Genomic DNA, 20,194 nt, shown 5'->3' with positions numbered 1-20,194 from the left:
GCTTACCACATTCATATGGGAAGAGATGGGGCTGGTTTAGCACAAGGCTAAATAGCTGGCTTTTAAAGCAGCCCAATTCCCGTACCGGCCTCCCCGAACAGGCGCCGGAATGTGGCGACTAGGGGCTTTTCACAGTAACTTCATTTGATGCCTACTTGTGACAATAAACGATTTTCATTTTTTTCAAGATGGAGTTGGTTACATGTGGCTAAGCAACAAGGATTGCTAAATGATACAACTTAACATTAACACTGACACTTAACACTGAAAGCTATTCTTTGTGCAAAAAATGAAGCTTCACTAGATCGGAATGGAAAGGTTTCAGGAAGCTATCAGATGAATGAAAGAATATATCACCAGAGATTCTATAGACAAAGATGATGAGAACCCTTCAAGGTTTCCACAACATTGAACTACCAATGGGCATGTTGCTGCACAAACAGGCTCAAGGAAAGAGTTGTCACAATGTTCATACAAAAGTAGACTCCGAAACAAGGGTTTAATCCTGGAACAAGATCAGAAGTTAGGAAGCTCTTTTCCTCAAATGTTAGATGATAAACAGGCAGGTTTCAATGATTCGTATCGGAGCCCATGTGATGGAAACATGCCTTTTCAGTCCAAGAGGCAACAGTTCCCAATTAGGCTTGCATATTCCATACGTTAGACTCTAGAAAAAATATTGTAGCTATACTCCCAGACCGTTTGTACACGGATAGATTTATGTAGCTTTTTCCAGAGTGAGAATAACTAGAAGTCCTGTATATACAGTACTGGGCAATAGAGATATTAATTTGACCACAAATGTGTTGAGTCTTTGCTAGTAAAACATCTTGATCTAATCTAGCCAGTCCCACCCTGTTGATTCGGTAATGTTGCATGATTAAACAGTATTTATTACAGTTCCCTGCTGCATGAAGCAATAAGCACGGAATCAAACTAACTCTGAAGTAGAGATGTTCTGGCAGTTTTTAAAAAGACAAATGCAGAATCTAAATCTGAACAGCTAATGAGAAAACCAGAAATCTTTATGGAACCAAGCAGCACAGGAATCTTAGGATTTTACATCACCCAAAACAAAAATAAGCTATTTTTACTTGAAATACCTCACATTGCCCTATTAAGAGTACACAGCCTAATTTCTAGCTTACCTTAGCAAATAATTGTGGCGTAGCATCACACTGTCCTTCCTGCTTCTTTGAACCATCTAAATATAAAGGAAAATTGCAAAAGTAATTGAATATATAAAAAGGAACAGGCAAGCCAAGCAGGTGGCATTAATGATAGACACTAAACCTGGATGCAGAGTCCAACCCAAAACAAAACCAGGTGAAAGTTCTGCATTAGTCTCATCATCATAGAATCTAAACTGCAGGAGGCCATTCAGCCCATCAAGTCAGCACCGGCCCTTGGGAAGAGCACCCTACTTAAGCCCCCACCTCCACCCTATGGGCAGCACGGTAGCATTGTGGATAGCACAATTGCTTCAGAGCTCCAGGGTCCCAGGTTCAATTCCGGTTTGGGTCACTGTCTGTGCGGAGTCTGCACGTTCTCCCCGTGTGTGCGTGGATTTCCTCCGGATGCTCCGGTTTCCTCCCACAGTCCAAAGATGTGCGGGTTAGGTGGATTGGCCATGCTAAATTGCCCATAGTGTCCAAAATTGCCCTTACTGTTGGGTGGGGTTACTGGGTTATGGGGATAGGGTGAAGGTGTTGACCTTGGGTATGGTGCTCTTCCCAAGAGCCGGTGCAGACTCGATGGGCCGAATGGCCTCCTTCTGCACTGTAAATTCTATGATGATGATAGATCAAAAAAAAAAATTTCTATGATCTATCCCCGTAACCCAGTAACCTCACCCAAAGATTCAAAGGGCAACCCTTCAAAGGGACAGACAGTCGGGTGGCCTAGCATTGCCAAACCTGATATTTTATTACTGGGCAGCTAATGCAGAGGTGGTGTTGGGTTGGTGCAGTGATCCAGGAGTTTCGTGGTCATGTTGAGGGCATTCGTGTGATGGCCTCGTTCCCGTTCTCACCGACAAAGTACTCGTCAAATCCAGTGGTTATTTTCACTTTGAAGATAAGGAAATAACCTTGACAACATTTTAAACTGGGATCAGTGTTGAAGCTGGTCCCATCTGGCCAAAGCTGTGAGATTCGATGGCACGTTTGGAGGTGGGAAGGCACAGGGCTGGCGAGTGTTGCCGATTTGTTCATGGAGGGGCGGTTTGCCAGTCCAGAGGAATTGATGGGGGTTCTCGGTGTTGCTCTTTTTAGCCTTAGTTTTATTACCTCCGATTATGTCACCTTTGCTCACGAGTCGCCAGGTATCTTTCTGATACCACCACGTGGTTCAAGCTCGAGTTATGATTAATAAGTCAGCACACCGCTTAGTAAGATTGAAATCAACGGTCATTTATTATATACAACAATTAATGTTTACACAATAATCCTACTATCTATATCGAAACCTATTGGCACTACTGGCCAATACTTAACTTTAGGAAGGGCCCACCAGGTCAGGGAAATGAATGGCTTATCGAATCAGATCTGGCCCGCGGGATTCAAAAGACTGATACGGGTCGATGGCTAGGAGTCTTTATCGGGTAGCGATCGCTGGAGTCAAACTTACGGTTCTTTGTTGAAGGTTCTTGCGAAGGTCGCGAGCAGGCGAAGAAGGGAGAGAGAGAGAGATCTGAACTTGGCCCCTCACTTTATAGGGCCCAGGGGCTTCCCGCATCTCGAGGCGGCCCTTGACCCAGAGTCCCAAGTGATTGGACTTGTTCCCAATCACTGGGTTCGATATGCTCCAATAATCTCCTCGATCGGGGGGTGGTCGCTCACCTGCCTTTGTTTCGGCCACTGCAGGCGCCGACAGGTCTGGCCCGGCATTCAATTGCTAATATGTTGCAATTGTTCCCGGGGATAGCCGATTAAACTGCAGATGTCTGGGTTGATGTGCTGCTAATAGTCTTGAGTATCGATCTGGGCCGACTTCCCCAGAGCCGAATACGCTATTCTGTCTGCAGCTATCCATTTGTGCCCTGTTGGCTGCTTTTCCCATCAGCCTTTTCGGTTAGCCATTTTAAATCGTGTTTTGGCCAAATTAATAGGGAATCAGCCATTTTAGGTGGCTACATCGGGTTCAGATTAATTCAGATATCTGCAAGTTCAAGTTCAAATCGGATTTTTCCGGCATTCCTCGTGATGCCTCGAACGGAGAGGATTATTTTTCTCACAGGGCCGGAGGAGGGGAACACTTCTGGTATTTATGGGCAGATTTAGTCAGAAGATTTGGTGTCAGCGGAGGAGGTTAAGGCTGGGTGGGAGGAGTGGGACCCATATTAGATGATGAGGTGGGGAGTGAGGCCCTTTGCAGGGTGAACTCCTCGTCCTCGAGGCTTGGTTTGATCCAACTGAAGGTTGTTTTTAGGGTGCATCTGACCAAGTCCAGAATGAGTCGTTACTTTGCAGTGGTGGAGGACACTAACCACACGCACATCTTCTGGTCTTGTCCCAAGCTCATGGGTTTTTGGGTCTCCTTCTTTAGCACCATATCAGCGATTCTGAAGATTAATCTGGAGAATTGTCCTTTCGTGGCCATATTTGCGATGTCAGACTCGCCAGGGCTACAGATGGAGGCAGGGGTAGATGTCCTGGTCTTTGCCTCGCTGATTGCCCAGAGGAGAGTACTACTGGGGTGGAGATCTTCATCCCAGTGCCTTGGTGCGGTTGGGAGACCTGATGGGAGTTCCTATACCTTGAGAAAGTCAAGTACACGGAGAGGGAGCAATCGAGGGGTTCTAACAGAGATGACAGAAGCTCATTGATTATTTGAAGGAGTTGGCCACCATTAGTTGTTTGGGGGGGTGGGGGGGGGGGGGGGGGCAGTAGGTTTCAAATAGAAGAGTTTATGACAAACCAATAGTACAAGCTTTCTGATTCCAACTTTATATAATTAAAACATGTTAATTCCCCAGTTGCCACTCCTGATCATGAATGCAAGCGTCTGGATTATTGACCCAGTAACATGACCACTATGCTGCTGTACAGGGTCTGCGCAGTTCCCGCTTGCTGATTGATGGGCGACAACATTTACTGTTTTTATTTAAGTTCTGATTCGATCCTCTCAGGATAGAGCTCTCAAGGGAAACAGGAAACACACAAACCTGTTCACATTTTCAATGATAAACAACTTTCTTAAACCACAGCTACCATTACACCCCCCCTCCCCCCTCCCCCGGGCCCAACTGCCTTGCACGTCCAGCTGCCCTTCAACAGAGTGGGTACAGAACTATCAAGCTACTTGACCATGAAAGGAAACCAGAGCCGAGCTTGAACCTATTTTGGCCAGACGTTCATACGAAAACACCAGAATTCTCAGCTCTCCGCTTACCTGTCCGTTTGAATCTGTGTCCAATACTTCGAGACCAACCAATCGGGTGAATGAGGGGGCTTAGCATATGACACCAGAAATCATCAGTCCCATCGTCACACTCTTCATAGATGAGCCGTAACCGACCTCCCACTATGCTTTCAACCACTGCTATCCTGGTGCGGCAGAGGTGCGTTTTATCAACAACTTCGACACGCATGGCAGTTTTGAAAGGGTACTGCATGCTTTCAACAACCTGCAAGATAGCTAGATCTTAATAAAGGCAAGTGGTTGGCATTATCGCCACTTTTGATTTTGAAGCACAATGATACGTAATAGAAACAGAAAACAGAAGGTGGTCATCCAGCCTTTCCAGCCTGCTCTGCCATTCATTATCATAGCTGACCATCCAACTCAATAACCTGTTCCTACCTCCCTGTTTCCCCCCCCTCCCAGGGTTCCTGTCTCTCCCCCCCCCCCCCCTCCCCCAACCACCCCCACCATCCTTTGATCACTCAAGCCCCAAGAGCTATATCTAACTTCATCTTGAACAATGTTTCGACCTCAACTACTTTCTGTGGTAGCGAATTCCAAAGGCTCACCACTCGCGGGGTGATGAAATTCTCATCATCTGTCCTGAATGGTCTATCCCACATCCTCAGACTGTCGCCCTGGTTCTGATTGCCCCACCATCGGGAATATCCTTCCTGCATCTATCCTGTCTTGTCCTGTTACAAGTTTCTATGAGATTCCCCCCTTATTCTTAACTCCAATGAATGTCATCCTAGCCAACACAATCTCTCTTCATGTCAGTCTCACCATCCTAGAAATCAGTCTGGTAAACCTTTGCTGCACTCCCACTAGAACAACATCCTTCCTCAGATAAGGAGAGCAAAACTGCACATAATACTCCAGGTGTGGCCTCACCAAGCCCTGCAAGACACACCTGTTCCCCCACTCAAATCTTCTCGCTATGAATGCTAGCATGCCATTTTCCTCCTACCGCCTGCTGTACCTGCACGTTTACCTTAAGTGACTGGTGTACGTGGACACCGTCACGTTGCACATTCCTCTCTCTAAATCTATAGCCATTCAGATAAATCCAAAATGGCTAACCTCACATTTCTTCAAATTATACTGCATCTGCCATTCATTTGCCCACTCGCTCAACTTGTCCAAATCACACTGAAGGATCTCTGCATCCTCTTCCCAGCTCACCCTCCCACCCAGTTCCATGTCATTTGTAAATTTGGCGATATTACATTTAGTTCCCCCCATCTAAATTATTAACATATATTGTAAATGGATGGGGTTCCAGGGCCGATCCCTGCAGTATCCCACTGGTCATTAGCCTGCCATTTCGAAAAAGACCCATTTATTCCCACCATTTCCTGCCTGCCAACCAGTTTTCTATCCATCTCAATACACTACCCCTGATCTCATGTGCTTTAATTTTACATGCTAATCTCTTGTGAGACTTTGTTGAAAGCCTTCTGAAAGTCCAAATAAACCACATCCACTGGTTCCCCCTCATCAACTCTACTAGTTACATCCTCAAAGAATTCCAACAGATTTTTGAAGCATGATTTTCCCTTCATAAATCCATGCTGACTTGGGCCAATCCTGCCACTTGTTTTCTAAGTCCCAAAAAGACGTATTTGTTAGGTGAATTGGACATTCTGAATTCTCCCTCAGTGTACCCGAACAGGTAAGGACAGCACTGCTGCCTCACGCCACCGAGGTCCCAGGTTCGATCCCGACCCTGGGTCACTGTCCGCGTGGGGTTTGCACATTCTCAGTGTTTGCATGGGTTTCGCCCCCACAACCCAAAGATGTGCAGGCTAGGTGGACTGGCCACGCAAAATTGCCCCTTAATTGGAAAAAATGAATTGGACACTCAAATTATTATTATTTTTTTTTAAAGTGTATCTGAACTGGCCCTGGAGTGTGGCAACTTGGGGATTTTCACAGCAACTTCATTGCAGTGTTAATGTTAGCCTACTTGTGACATGTAATAATGAAGATTATTAGAAGTGCTCTGCTATTAAATTTTTTATCATGGACTATAGAATTTTCTACTCTACCCACGGCACGCTTACAATTCCAGGTTTTCACTCAACCTCCTTTTTAAAATAGTGGGTAACATGAGCTGCCCTCCAAGCTGTATTGCAATACTGCCTATCCGAGTAGCAAGTCAGAGTTTGCGGCCAATTTCACTCACATCATCCAAGTAAAATTCCAAATGGCTCAGGCATTTTATATACAGTAAATAAATGATCCATAAGGTTCAGGAAAACCTGAGGTTGGAGCTGCTGTGTGTATGGAGTTGACCGATTACCAAGGAGGAAGCGTTCGATAATAGGTTTCATCATCTCCAACGCTAGTTTCTCCAACCCCTCACCTTTATCAGCCAGGGCTTGTGCACCCAATTGCTATGCAGATGGACTGGACACGACTGTCAAATGAGAAAGGACAAGACCAAGCAGCAACATCCTGTATGGTTGTGCACTTATCAACAAGTGTGGTCAATGTTTAAAGCTGCTGAAAGATTTCAGAAGGACAACTGAGTGCCCCTGTAATCAGGCCCAAGCAGTACTCAACACTTGCTCAGAAAAAATAGCAGGCCTTGCTCATTGATCGGAGCATGAAGTTAAATAAGCTTATAACGACCGAAGGAGGGGCAGCATGGTGGTGCAGTGGTAAGCACTGCTGCCCACGGCGCTGAGGACCCAGGTTCAAATCCCAGCCCTGGGTCACTGTCCGTGTGGAGTTTGCACATTCTCCTCGTGTCCGCGTGGGTCTCACCTCCACAACCCAAGGATGTGCAGAGCAGATGGATTGGCCACGCTAAATTGCCCCTTAATTGGAAAAAACATTATTGGGAACTTTTCATTTATATTTTTTAAAAAGCAAAGGAGCAGGGAATGAGAAAGGAATCAGGAAGTTACCTTGGAGCAGAAATCAGGTGGAAGGGTCTTGGCACCAGTTAGTCTTTTCACAAGAAAAGCTTTCCAGTTTGTATATTTATGTTGGATAGCTGCAAGAGAATGAGAAAAATATTACACTGGATGTACGTCAACAGGACAATAGCAAACATTAACCCACAGCACTTGGTGCAGAAAAATGGATCATAACTTTTTGCCCACAAAGTCCTAATGAATTTAGCAGAATACATTCACACCTACAGATAGATACAAGATGGCTATTACTGTTGAAAGCAAGAGTTGAAGCAGTGTTAACATCTGGATACACCAGAAGGTGGAATCACAACTTGCGCACACTTCCCAATGAGCACATTTTCATCAACCAAGGCGATAAAGCTTCCTTTGTTAAAAATACATTTAGAGTACCCAATTCATTTTTTCCAATTAAGGGGCAATTTAGCGTGGCCAATTCACCTACCCTGCACATCTTTGTGGGGGCAAAACCCACGCAAACACGGGGAGAATGTGCAAACTCCACACGGACAGTGACCCAGAGCCGGGATCGAACCTGGGATCTTGGCGCCGTGAGGCAGGAATGCAAACCACTGCGCCACCGAGCTGCCCTGCGAGAAAGCATCTTAATGCTGGTGTACCATTTACCAAAGAAAAGTAGAAATTGGTCAAAGTTCCATCCAACCATGTCAATCTGATCCTTGGAATGCAGAGTTTTGCAGCCTCAAACAGTTCAAGTATTCAAAAGTCACCCAGCTCCAGAAAAAGAAAGAGTAATAAATACAGAAACTGGTTCCAAATGTCTAGGGTAGATCATGGAAGGACGTCCTCCTGTAAGGTTACTTGAAATAAAATGCTGCCCCAGGCAGCTGAATGACTGGAGAGGTGTTGGAGGAAGATGGTGTGGTCAACTATGTCAAAGGTTGCAGACAGCTTTTGAAGGAGGAGCAATAGCTTCCCTTTGTCAGTCACATTCAATGACATTTATTTATTTTTTTTAAATATATTTTATTGAACATTTTTTCTGAACAACATTTTTCCCTCTTACAAAGCCAACGAAACGAAAACAAATCAGAAAATTTTAACAGTACACAAGTCACAAAACCCCATTATCTATTGGCCTAAACTAAACTAACGCCCCCCCCCCCCCTCCCTCTCCTCCCCCACCTTCCCCCTGGGCTTCTGCTGCTGGTCATCCATCTCCCCTCTAACGTTCCCCGAGGTAGTCGAGAAATGGCTGCCACCACCTGGTGAACCCTTGAGCCGATCCTCTCAGGGCAAACTTTATCTGCTCCAGTTTAATAAACCCCACCATACCATTTACCCAGGCCTCCAGTCCGGGGGGTTGCCCCTCCTTCCACAGGAGTAGGATCCTGTGCCGGGCTACTAGGGACGCAAAGGCCACAACATCGGCCTCTTGCGCCTCCTGCACTCCCGGCTCTTCCGCAACTCCAAATAGAGCTAACCCCCAGCCTGGTTTGACCCGGGCCTTCACCACCTGCGAGATCACTCCCGTCACTCCCTTCCAATATCCTTCCAGTGCCCGGCACGCCCAAAACATATGTGCGTGGTTTGCCGGGCTCCCGCCACATCTCCCACATTTGTTCTCCACTCCAAAGAACCTGCTCAATCTTGCCCCCGTTATGTGTGCTCTATGTAGCACCTTAAATTGAATCAGACTAAGCCTGGCGCATGAGGAAGAGGAGTTTACCCTGCTTAGGGCATCAGCCCACATACCCTCTTCTATCTCCTCCCCTAATTCTTCTTCCCACTTTTCCTTTAGTTCTCCCACCGACTCCTCCCCCTCTTCCCTCATCTCTCTGTAAATCTCTGACACCTTGCCCTCTCCGACCCACACCCCTGAAAGCACCCTGTCCTGTATCCCCTGTGTCGGGAGCAACGGAAATTCCCTCACCTGTTGTCTAGTAAACGCCCTCACCTGCATATATCTCAAGAAATTTCCCCGGGGCAACTTATACTTTTCCTCCAATGCTCCCAAGCTCGCAAAAGTCCCCTCTATGAATAAATCTCCCACCTTCCTAATTCCCAACTGGTACCAGCTCTCAAATCCTCCATCCATTCTTCCTGGGGCGAACCCATGGTTGTTCCTGATAGGGGACCCCACCACGGCTCCCCGCACCCCTCTCTGTTGCCTCCACTGTCCCCATATGTTCAGTGTTGCCGCCATCACTGGGTTCGTGGTATACTTTTTAGGTGAGAGCGGTAGCGCTGCCGTCACCAGCGCCTCTAAACTCGTCCCTTTACAGGACTTTCTCTCCAGTCTTTTCCACGCCGCTCCCTCACCCTCCATCATCCATCTACGTATCATTGCCACATTGGCGGCCCAATAGTAATCTCCCAAGTTCGGTAGTGCCAGTCCTCCTCTGTCCCTACTGCGCTGAAGGAACCCCCTCCTTACTCTCGGAACTTTCCCTGCCCACACAAAGCTCGCAATGCTCCTATCTATTTTATTAAAAAAGGTCCTGGTGATTAATATAGGGAGACATTGAAATACCTCGGGAGGATCATCATCTTAATTGCTTGCACCCTGCCCGCCAGCGATAAAGGCTGCATGTCCCACCTCTTGAAGTCCTCCTCCATTTGTTCTACCAGCCGTGTCAGATTAAGTCTGTGCAAGGTTCCCCAGCTCCTAGCGATCTGAATCCTCAGGTATCGGAAGTTTCTTTCCACTTTCCTTAGCGGTAAGCCTTCTATCTCTCTACTCTGGTCCCCTGGATGTATGACAAATAATTCACGCTTCCCCATGTTTAGCCTATACCCCGAGAATTCCCCGAACCTCCTCAAAATTCGCATAACCTCCATCATCCCCCCCGCTGGGTCCGACACGTATAACAATAGGTCATCCGCGTATAACGAGACTCGGTGTTCTTCTCCCCCTCTAATCACCCCTCTCCATTTCCTGGAGTCTCTCAACGCCATGGCCAGAGGTTCAATTGCCAACGCAAACAACAATGGAGACAGCGGGCATCCCTGTCTTGTTCCCCTATATATAAAATCGGAAATACTCCGATCTATGTCGACCTGTAACTACGCTTGCCGTTGATGCCCCATAAAGAAGTCTAACCCAGCTAATAAACCCGTTCCCAAACCCAAACCTCCTTAACACTTCCCATAAATACTCCCACTCCACCCTATCAAATGCCTTCTCTGCGTCCATTGCCGCCACTATCTCTGCCTCCCCCTCCACTGGGGGCATCATTATCACCCCCAATAGTCGTCACACGTTAACATTCAGTTGTCTCCCTTTTACGAACCCTGTCTGGTCTTCGTGCACCACCCCCGGGACACAGTCCTTTATCCTCGATGCCAGTACCTTTGCCAGCAATTTGGCGTCCACGTTCAATAGTGAAATAGGTCTATAGGACCCGCACTGCAACGGATCTTTGTCCCTCTTCAAAATTAGCGATATCGTCGCCTCCGACATAGTCGGGGTAGAGTCCCCCCTTCCCTGGCCTCATTGAACGTCCTCGCCATCAACGGGGCCAACAAGTCCACATATTTTCTGTAGTATTCCACCGGGAACCCGTCTGGCCCCGGGGCCTTCCCTGCTTGCATGCTTCCCAGTCCCTTAATAACCTCGTCCACCTCAATCGGCGCCCCCAGGCCTGCCACCTCCTGCTCCTCCACCTTCGGGAACCTCAATTGGTCCAGGAACTGCCGCATCCCCTCCTCTCCCTCTGGGGAGAGAGACCTATACAGTTCTTCATAGAAGGTCTTAAACACCTCATTTATCTTTCCTGCCCTTCGCACAGTGTCTCCCCTTTCATCCCTAATTCCTCCTACCTCCCTCGCTGCTGCCCTCTTTCGCAGTTGGTGCGCCAACAGGAGACTAGCCTTTTCCCCGTATTCATACCTCCTCCCCTGTGCCTTCCTCCACAGTACCTCCGCCTTTCTAGTGGTCAGAAAGTCAAACTCGGTCTGGAGTCGTCTCCTCTCCCTGTACAGCTCCTCCTCCAGGGTCTCTGCAAATTCCCTGTCCACCCTTAAAATCTCCCCCAGTAATCTATCCCTTTCCTTGGCCTCGGTTTTCCTTTTGTGAGCCCCAATAGAAATCAGCTCTCCTCTGACCACCGCTTTTAGTGCTTCCCAGACCACTCCCACAGGGACCTCACCGTCGTCATTGACCTCCAGGTATCTCTCAATACACCCCGCACTCTTGCACACACTCCCTCATCCACCATCAGTCCCACATCTAATCGCCAGAGTGTTCTCTGCTCCCTGTCCTCTCCTACTTCCAGGTCCACCCAATGTGGGGCATGATCCGAAACCGCTATGGCTGAGTATTCAGCTTCTTCCACCCTAGAGATCAACGACCTTCCCAAAACAAAAAAATCTATCCGGGAGTACACTTTATGGACATGGGAGAAGAAGGAATACTCCCTAGCCCTGGGTCTAAGAAATCGCCATGGATCCACTCCCCCCATTTGGTCCATAAACCCCTTAAGTACCTTGGCCGCTGCCGGCCTTCTTCCGGTCCTTGGGCTGGATCTATCTAGCCCCGGGTCCAGCACCGTATTGAAGTCCCTTCCTAAAATCAAATTTCCTGCCTCCAGGTCCGGTTTACGCCCCAGCATCCATCTCATGAATCCCGCATCGTCCCAATTTGGGGCATACACATTAACCAACACGACCTCCATTCCCTCCAGCCTACCACTCACCATTACATGTCTACCTCCGCTATCTGCTACGATGGTCTTTGCTTCAAATGCTACCCGTTTCCCCACCAAAATGGCCACCCCTCTGTTCTTTGCATCCAGTCCTGAGTGGAACACCTGTCCCACCCATCCTTTCCTTAGCCTAACTTGGTCCGCCACCTTTAGGTGCGTCTCTTGGAGCATAACCACGTCTGCCCTTAGTCCTTTCAAATGCGCGAGCGCTCGGGCCCTTTTTATCGGTCCATTCAGGCCTCTCACGTTCCACGTGATCAGCCTCACTAGGGGGCTACCCGCCCCCCTCCCGTGTCGACTAGCCATTACCTTCTCTAGGCCAGTCCCATACCCCGCCTCCGCGCTCCCGCTCGCTCCCCCAGCGTCGCACACCATCCCCGCCCACCCACTCTTTAGCCATTTCCTTTTGGATTTCCGCAGCAGCAACCCAGTTGTCGTCCCCCCCCCCCCCCCCCCCCCCCGCTAGATCCCTATCTAGCTTGATTGATCCCTATCTAGCTTGATTGCTCCCCCATATCACTTCCGTAAGTCAGCTGACTTCAACTGACCCCGGGTACTCCTGCTCACTCCGACCCCCCCCCCCCCCCGGTGTGAGGGAACTCCCACCCGCCTTGCGCCTGTTTTCCCGCCTTATTCTTTCTGGCGCGGGAACATCCCTTTACCTGGCCCGCCTCTTATGGCGCAGCTCCCTTTCCCCTCCCCCTCCCCTTCCCCATTCTCCGACTATGTCCCGTCTTTCCCCCCTCACCGGCGCCCACATTTCCCCAGTGGCTCCCCCCTTCCCTGTTTATTTCTCGATTAACTTCCACCATAACATTAACAAAAACAATAACAATAACAATTCCCTGCAGCATCAGTCCCTCAGTTCTGGTCCAGTTTCTCTTCTTTAATGAAGGACCATGCTTCCTCCGCCGTCTCGAAATAATAGTGTCGCTCCTGATACGTGACCCATAGTCTTGACGGCTGCAGCATCCCAAGCTTCACCTTCCTTTTATGCAAAACCTCTTTGGCTCGGTTGAAGCTCGCCCTCCTTCTCGCCACCTCCGCACTCCAATCCTGGTATACCCGTACCACAGCATTCTCCCATCTGCTACTCCGCACCTTTTTAGCCCATCTCAGGACCACTTCTCTGTCCTTAAGGCGGTAGAATCGCACGATTATCGCCCTCGGTGGTTCTCCCGCTTTTGGTCTTCTCGCTGGGATCCGATTTGCCCACTCCACCTCCATGGGGCCCGCAGGGGCCTCAGCACCCATGAGTGAGCTCAGCATCTTACTTGCGTACGCTCCACAGTCCACTCCTTCCACACCCTCAGGGAGACCTAGTATCCTAAGGTTCTTCCTTCGCGCTCCGTTTTCAAGGGCCTCGATCCTTTCAGCACACTTTTTATGAAGTGCCTCGTGCGTCTGAGTCTTAACCGCCAGGCCCAGGACCTCGTCCTCAATATCTGACACCTTCTGCTCCACCACGCGGAGCTCAGTCTCCTGGGTCTTTAATGTCTCCTTAAGCCCCTCAATTGCCTGTAGCATCGGGGTCAGTACCTCCTTCTTCAGCAGGTCCACGCACCGTCTCACGATTTCCTCCTGCTCAGGCCCCCATGTCGCCTGCGCTTTCTCCGCCGCCATTTTGTTTTCCTCTCCCTCTGACCTTTTAGTCCAAGATTCTTCAGGCTGCAGCCGCCGCCGCCGGTTTTTTCTTCCGTCGTTCGGGGGGGGGGACCTCCCTTCCCACACACCCCACACCGGGTTACGCGGTCGAAAAAATCCTCATTGGGGCTCTTAAAAGAGCCCGAAGGTCCGTCGGAGCTGGAGCCGCCGAAACGTGCGGCTAGCTCGGCAAAACCGCAACCGGAAGTCCATTCAATGACATTTATGACTTAGTAATTTCAGTCCTACTGCAGGGAAGGAAATCTGACTAGGGGGGAATGAAACATGGGCACAAGCTTGGAAAGTGAGAACCCATTCAAAGCGTTTGAAGGGGAAGTGGGACATGGAGTAGTGGTTTGCAAGGAGAGTGGGATCGAAGGTCTTTTTTGAGGAGGGGCTGACGACAGCAGATTTCAAAGGCAATGCACGACCTGGAGAGAAAGAACAGTTCACAATATCTTCTTTTTTTTTTTTAAATAATTTTTATTAAAGGTTTTCATAAAATATCAATAACAAAATGAGAAAGAAAAAAGTACCCAACAGGGGTAAGTACAAAACACAATCTAAAAAAGCAACCCCCCAAACCCCGTACATAAATAATAAATTAACTTTAACACCCCGACTTAAGACAACAGGTGTATACGCCCCCTCAGTGTAAATAACAAACAAAAATAAAGTAACCCCCCCCAACCCACCGAGCTGCTGCCGCCATTGACCAATGTCTATCGTTCTGCCAGAAAGTCTAAGAACGGTTGCCACCGCCTAAAGACCCCTTGTACCGACCCTCTCAATGCGAATTTCACCCTCTCCAATTTAATGAACCCTGCCATAATCGCTGATCCAGGATTCCACGTTTGGGGGCCTCGCATCTTTCCACTGAAGGATAATCCTTCGCCGGGCTACCAGGGACGCAAAGGCCAGAATTCCGGCCTCCTTCGCCTCCTGCACTCCCGGCTCCTCTGCCACCCCAAATATTGCGAGCCCCCAGCCCGGTTTGACCCTGGATCCTACCACCCTCGACACCGCCCTCGCTACGCCGTTCCAAAATTCCTCCAGCGCTGGGCATGCCCAGAACATATGGGTGTGATTTGCTGGGCTCCCTGAGCACCTAACACACCTGTCCTCACCCCCAAAGAACCGGCTCATCCTTGTCCCGGTCATGTGTGCCCTGTGCAGCACCTTAAACTGTAATAGGAGGCTGAGCCTCGCGCACGAAGAGGAAGAGTTCACCCTCCCTAGGGCATCTGCCAACGTCCCCTCTTCGATCTCCTCTCCCAACTCCTCCTCCCACTTACCTTTCAACTCCACCACCGAGGCCTCCTCCTCCTCCTGTATCACCTGGTAAGTTTCCGAGATCCCACCTGAAAAAAGCCTTCGGGGTAAACACGGGGAGGCACTGGAACAGGAACAAAAACCTTGGGAGCACCGTCATTTTGAGTGACTGCACCCTACCCGCCAAGGACAGCGGCAACGCATCCCATCTCTTGAACTCCTCCTCCATTTGCTCCACCAGCCTTGTAAAGTTAAGCCTATGCAGGCCCCCCAGCTCCTGGCCACCTGGACCCCCAGATATCTGAAGCACCTCTCCCCCCTTTTTAGTGGGAGCTCGCCAATCCCCCTCTCCTGGTCCCCTAGCTGAACTACGAACAGCTCGCTCTTCCCCATATTGAGATTGTACCCCGAAAAGTCCCCGAATTCCCTAAGGATCCTCATTACCTCTGGCATTCCTCCCACCGGGTCCGCCACATACAGCAGCAGGTCGTCCGTATAAAGTGACACCCTATGCTCCTCCCCACCCTGCACCAACCCCCTCCAGTTCCTCGACTCCCTCAGTGCCATAGCCAGGGGTTCAATCGCCAGTGCGAAGAGCAGGGGGGACAGGGGACATCCCGGTCTCGTCCCTCGGTGCAACCAAAAGTACTCAGACCTCCTCCTATTTGTGGCCACATTCGCCATCGGAACCTCATACAACAGCCTAACCCACCTGACAAACCCCGCCCCAAACCCGAACCTCTTCAGTACCTCCCACAGGTACCCCCACTCTACCCTATCGAAGGCTTTCTCAGCATCCATCGCCACCACTATCTCCGCCTCCCCCTCCCTCGCCGGCATCATGATAATGTTCAAAAGCCTCCGCACATTCGCATTCAACGGTCTCCCCTTCACAAACCCCGTCTGGTCTTCATGGATGATCTGCGGCACACAATCCTCAAGGCCAAGACCTACGGTGCCTTCCCCGCCTGCATACTTCCTATCCCTTTGATCAGCTCCTCCAGCGCAATCGGGGCCCCCAGTCCCGCCACCAGTCCCTCTTCCACCTTTGGAAACCTCAATTGGTCCAGGAAACGGCCCATCCCTCCCTCCTCCAGTGGGGGCTTGGATCGGTGCAATTCCTCGTAGAAGTCCCTGAAGACCCCATTGATGCCAACCCCACTCCACACCACGCTCCCTCCCCTGTCCTCAACTCCCCCGATCTCCCTAGCTGCGTCCCGCTTCCGAAGCTGATGCGCCAGCATCCGGCTTGCCTTTTCCCCATACTCTTAGACCGCCCCCTGGGCCTTCCTCCACTGCACCGCCACCTTCCTGGTGGTCACCAGGTCGAATTCGGCCTGGAGGCTGCGCCTCTTCCTCAACAATCCTTCCTCAGGCTCTTCCGCATACCTCCTGTCTACCCTCACCATCTCCCCCACCAGCATCTCCCCCTCCCTCCACTCCTTGTGAGCCCTAATGGAGATCAGCTCTCCCCTCACCACCACCTTCAGTGCCTCCCATACCATCCCCACTCGGACCTCCCCGTTGCCGTTGGTCTCCAAGTACCTCTCTATACTTCCTCGGACCCGCTCGCTCAGCTCCTCGTCCGCCAACAGCCCCACCTCCAAACGCCACAGCGGGCGCTGGTCCCTCTGCTCACCCATCTCCAAGTCCACCCAATGCGGGGCGTGGTCTGAAATGGCTATTGCCAAATACTAGGTATCCTCTACTCTCGCTATCAGCGCCCTACTCAAAATGAAAAAGTCGATTAGAGAATAAGCCTTATAGACATGTGAGAAGAATGAAAATTCCCTAGCCCCCGGCCTTGCAAATCTCCAAGGGTCCACCCTTCCCATTTGGTCCATAAATCCCCTCAACACTCTAGCCGCCACCGGCTTCCTACCCGTCCTAGACCTGGAGCGATCCAGTGCCGGATCCAACACCGTGTTAAAGTCTCCCCCCATTGTCAGGCCCCCCACTTCCAAGTCTGGGATCCGACCCAACATACGCCGCATAAAACCCGCATCGTCCCAGTTCGGAGCATACACATTGACCAGTACCACCCTCTCTCCCTGCAACTTACCACTTACCATTATGTGCCTACCGCCATTATCTGCCACAATGCTCGACGCCTCGAATGACACCTTCTTTCCCACCAAGATCGCCACCCCTCGATTTTTGGCATCCAGCCCCGAGTGAAACACCTGACCTACCCACCCTTTCCTCAGTCTTACCTGGTCTGCCACCTTCAGGTGTGTCTCCTGGAGCATAACCACATCCGCCTTGAGCCCCTTCAGGTGCGCGAACACGCGGGCCCGCTTAACCGGCCCATTCAGTCCCCTTACATTCCAGGTTATCAGCCGGATCAGGGGGCTACCCGCCCCCCTCCCCCGCCGACTAGCCATGACCCCTCCTCAGCCAGCCACGCGCCCGCACCCCACAACCGGCCCGTTCCCCACAGCGGCATACCCCCATCTCGACCCCCCCCCCCCACCAGCTCCAGCTCCTCCTTGACCTTAGCAGCAGCAACTCTATTCCCCCCCCACCGGGCTAGGACCCATCCTAGCTGATTTACTCCCCCCATTGCACTTCCACAAGTCAGCTGACTCTTGCTGACCCCGGCCACTCCCGCCTCTCCTTCGACTCCTCCCATTGTGTGGCACACCCTCCTCTCCCGCTCCCCACGACAGGGTCTCCCCCTCCCCCCTCCATTCTAAGCGCGGGAAACAATCCTCGCTTCCCCGCCCAGGCCCCGCCCCCCCCAGTCTTCAGCGCGGGAAAAAAAGCCCACGCTCTCCACCTACCAGGCCCCGCAACCAACCAAAACAGTGCCCAACCCGCCCCATCCACCCGCCCCAACCCGCAAGAGAAAAACACAGAGAAAGAGAAAAACACAGAGAAAAAGAAACCCAAAACAATGCAAAGGCACCCCCCCCACCCCGCGAACATAAAACAGGCATAACATATCCACCGCAGTCCCCAATCGCCCATCCCGACCCTCAGTCTGTGTCCAGCTTCTCGGCCTGAACAAAGGCCCACTCCTCCTCCGGAGACTCAAAATAATGATGCCAGTCCTTGTAGGTGACCCACAGTCGCGCCGGCTGCAACATGCCAAACTTTACCCCCTTCCTGTGCAGCACCGCCTTCGCTCGATTGTACCCAGCCCTCCTCTTCGCCACCTCCGCACTCCAGTGCTGGTATATTCGAACCTCTGCGTTCTCCCACCTGCTGCTCCTCTCCTTCTTAGCCCACCTGAGCACACACTCCCGGTCAACGAACCGATGAAACCGCACCAGCACCGCCCGCGGAGGCTAGTTAGCCTTGGGCCTCCTCGCCAGCACTCTATGGGCCCCTTCCAGCTCCAGGGGCCTCTGGAAGGACCCCCCTCCCATCAGCGAGTTTAACATGGTGACCACATAGGCCCCCACATCCAGCCCCTCCAGGAGGCCCAGAATCCGCAGATTCTTCCGCCTCAACCAATTCTCCAGCTCCTCGAACCGCTCCTGCCATTTCTTGGGGAGCGCCTCGTGCGCCTCCACCTTTACCGCCAGGCATAAGATCTAATCCTCATTGTCAGAGATCTTTTGTCGAGCCTCTCGGATCGCCACCCCCTGGGCCGTCTGTGTCTCCAGCAGCTCGTCAATAGAAGCCTTCATCGGCTCTAGCAGGTCCGTTTTAATCTCTCTGAGGCAGCGCTGGATACCCTCTTGTTGCTCCTCTGCCCACTGCCTCCACGCTGCCAGGTCTTCGCCCGACGCCATTTTGTCCTTCTTCCCTCCCTTCTTCAGGCCCACCACCACCTTTTTTGTTGCCCTGCTCCTAGTTAAAGCCATATACTGAAGGGGAGCTATTATTAACTCCTTCCCACGCCGGGAAACGTCGAAAAAGTGCCCTTGGGGGCCCTGAAACGAGCCCAAAAGTCCGTTTTTGCGGGAGCCGCCGAATGTGCGACTTAGCTCCGCAGAGCCGCAGCTGGAAGTCTCGAGAGGGAATCCTTTTGGCAGTGTTCGCTTGACCAATCTGCCCCAAAAAGTCTGTGGAAACTCCTGAAAAAGGTCGGAGTCCGTTCCAGACGGGAGCTGCCGAATATGCGACCTACTCCTTCCTGGCCGCCACCGGAAGCCTCGTCCCCACTTCTTCAATGGCCTTGGTAGATCTTTTTACAGTTGTTCCCTCTGCTGCTAGAATTTACCTTTAATAAAAGGCCCTCAAGTCAGCTTGCAGCCTTTAAGCTTGCCCTTACCCCGCCTGCATGCTGGAAGAGGCTTTTGTGTTTCCAACAGCCAAATCTTTTACTGTTTCTGCCGGGTCTGGGAACCAAGAGACATACCATTCCTGGGGGATACTGTTGGGGGAATGTTGCAGTCTTCTTCCCACACCGGGAAATGTCAAAAAAATTCCGTTGGGGGCCCTGTAAAGAGCCCAAAAGTCCGTTCCAAGTGAGAGCTACCGAACATGCGACTTAGCTCTGCATAGCCGCACCCGGAAGTCTCCAGTTCACAATACCAGCAAACAGGGGAACAGGAAGAGATTGGGTGACAAACATCTTCGCGGATACAGGGTCGAGGAAGCGGATAATCGCTGACACGAGCTCCTCGGAGGGAGTATCAGCTGAGATAGGAGGAGAAAAAATGGAAGTTTAGGACTCGGGGTCATTGGGGAGTGGGGGGGGGGGGGGAATAAAAAGGAGGAAAGTGGCAGAGACAGCCAATTAAGTGAGAAATACATGTAAGAGCACCTTGCACCTATTGTTGAAGGTGGGGTGAAGGAAACAAGGGAGAGGGGTTTAAGACAATAGCTCGTAGCTGAGAAAAGCTGAAAGCTCTCTTTGTATTCCAAGATGATCCGAGAATCTGTGAATGACAGAGACAAACAAACATTTTCAACCTTGAATAGAGGATTTACGATTGAACACTTACTGCGAGGAGTCACTAATGGCTTGCCGCTTGTTGCGCACCAGCCGACGGGGTGGACATCAGAACCACATACATTGCACCAGAAGTCAAGACTAGAATCATTGTCAAAACCTTCGTATCGCAACAAAGCCTTGTAACCTGCAAGAGAATAAAATCAGAGTTCAAGAAAGAGATTTTATCAGTTATGAAGTTTACACACTGCACACTGATTAGTTCACTGAAGGCAAGGCACAGACTTGCAGCTTGCCCTACCCAGCCAAGATGTCACTCATAGCCATGTTATGACAAGAAAGCACAGATCCCTTCCCAGAGATAATCCACTCTTGAGCTGCACACCGAGAGCCTGCTTCAGAGTCATTTCGCCCAAGTCCACAACCTTATATCAGCC

The 20,194-nt window shown here is 50.7% G+C and overlaps 1 protein-coding gene across 2 annotated transcripts in view; it reads right to left on the bottom strand.

Moving 5' to 3' along the window:
- mbtd1 (mbt domain containing 1) overlaps nt 1-20,194 on the bottom strand; it is a 110,693-nt gene that overhangs the window by 32,761 nt on the left and 57,738 nt on the right. For both annotated transcript variants that reach the window (XM_072483859.1, XM_072483860.1), the window contains exons 7-10: nt 19,810-19,944; nt 7,320-7,408; nt 4,393-4,627; nt 1,149-1,204 (exon numbers count right to left, since the gene is read on the bottom strand). In XM_072483859.1, coding sequence (XP_072339960.1) covers nt 1,149-1,204; nt 4,393-4,627; nt 7,320-7,408; nt 19,810-19,944 — 515 coding nt within the window. The remainder of the gene's footprint in view (nt 1-1,148; nt 1,205-4,392; nt 4,628-7,319; nt 7,409-19,809; nt 19,945-20,194) is intronic.

Source organism: Scyliorhinus torazame, chromosome 18 (assembly GCF_047496885.1).
Source record: "Scyliorhinus torazame isolate Kashiwa2021f chromosome 18, sScyTor2.1, whole genome shotgun sequence".
Classification (NCBI taxonomy): domain Eukaryota; kingdom Metazoa; phylum Chordata; class Chondrichthyes; order Carcharhiniformes; family Scyliorhinidae; genus Scyliorhinus; species Scyliorhinus torazame.
Note: the sequence above shows the minus strand (reverse complement) of the source record. Positions and strands in the feature narration are given on the sequence as shown.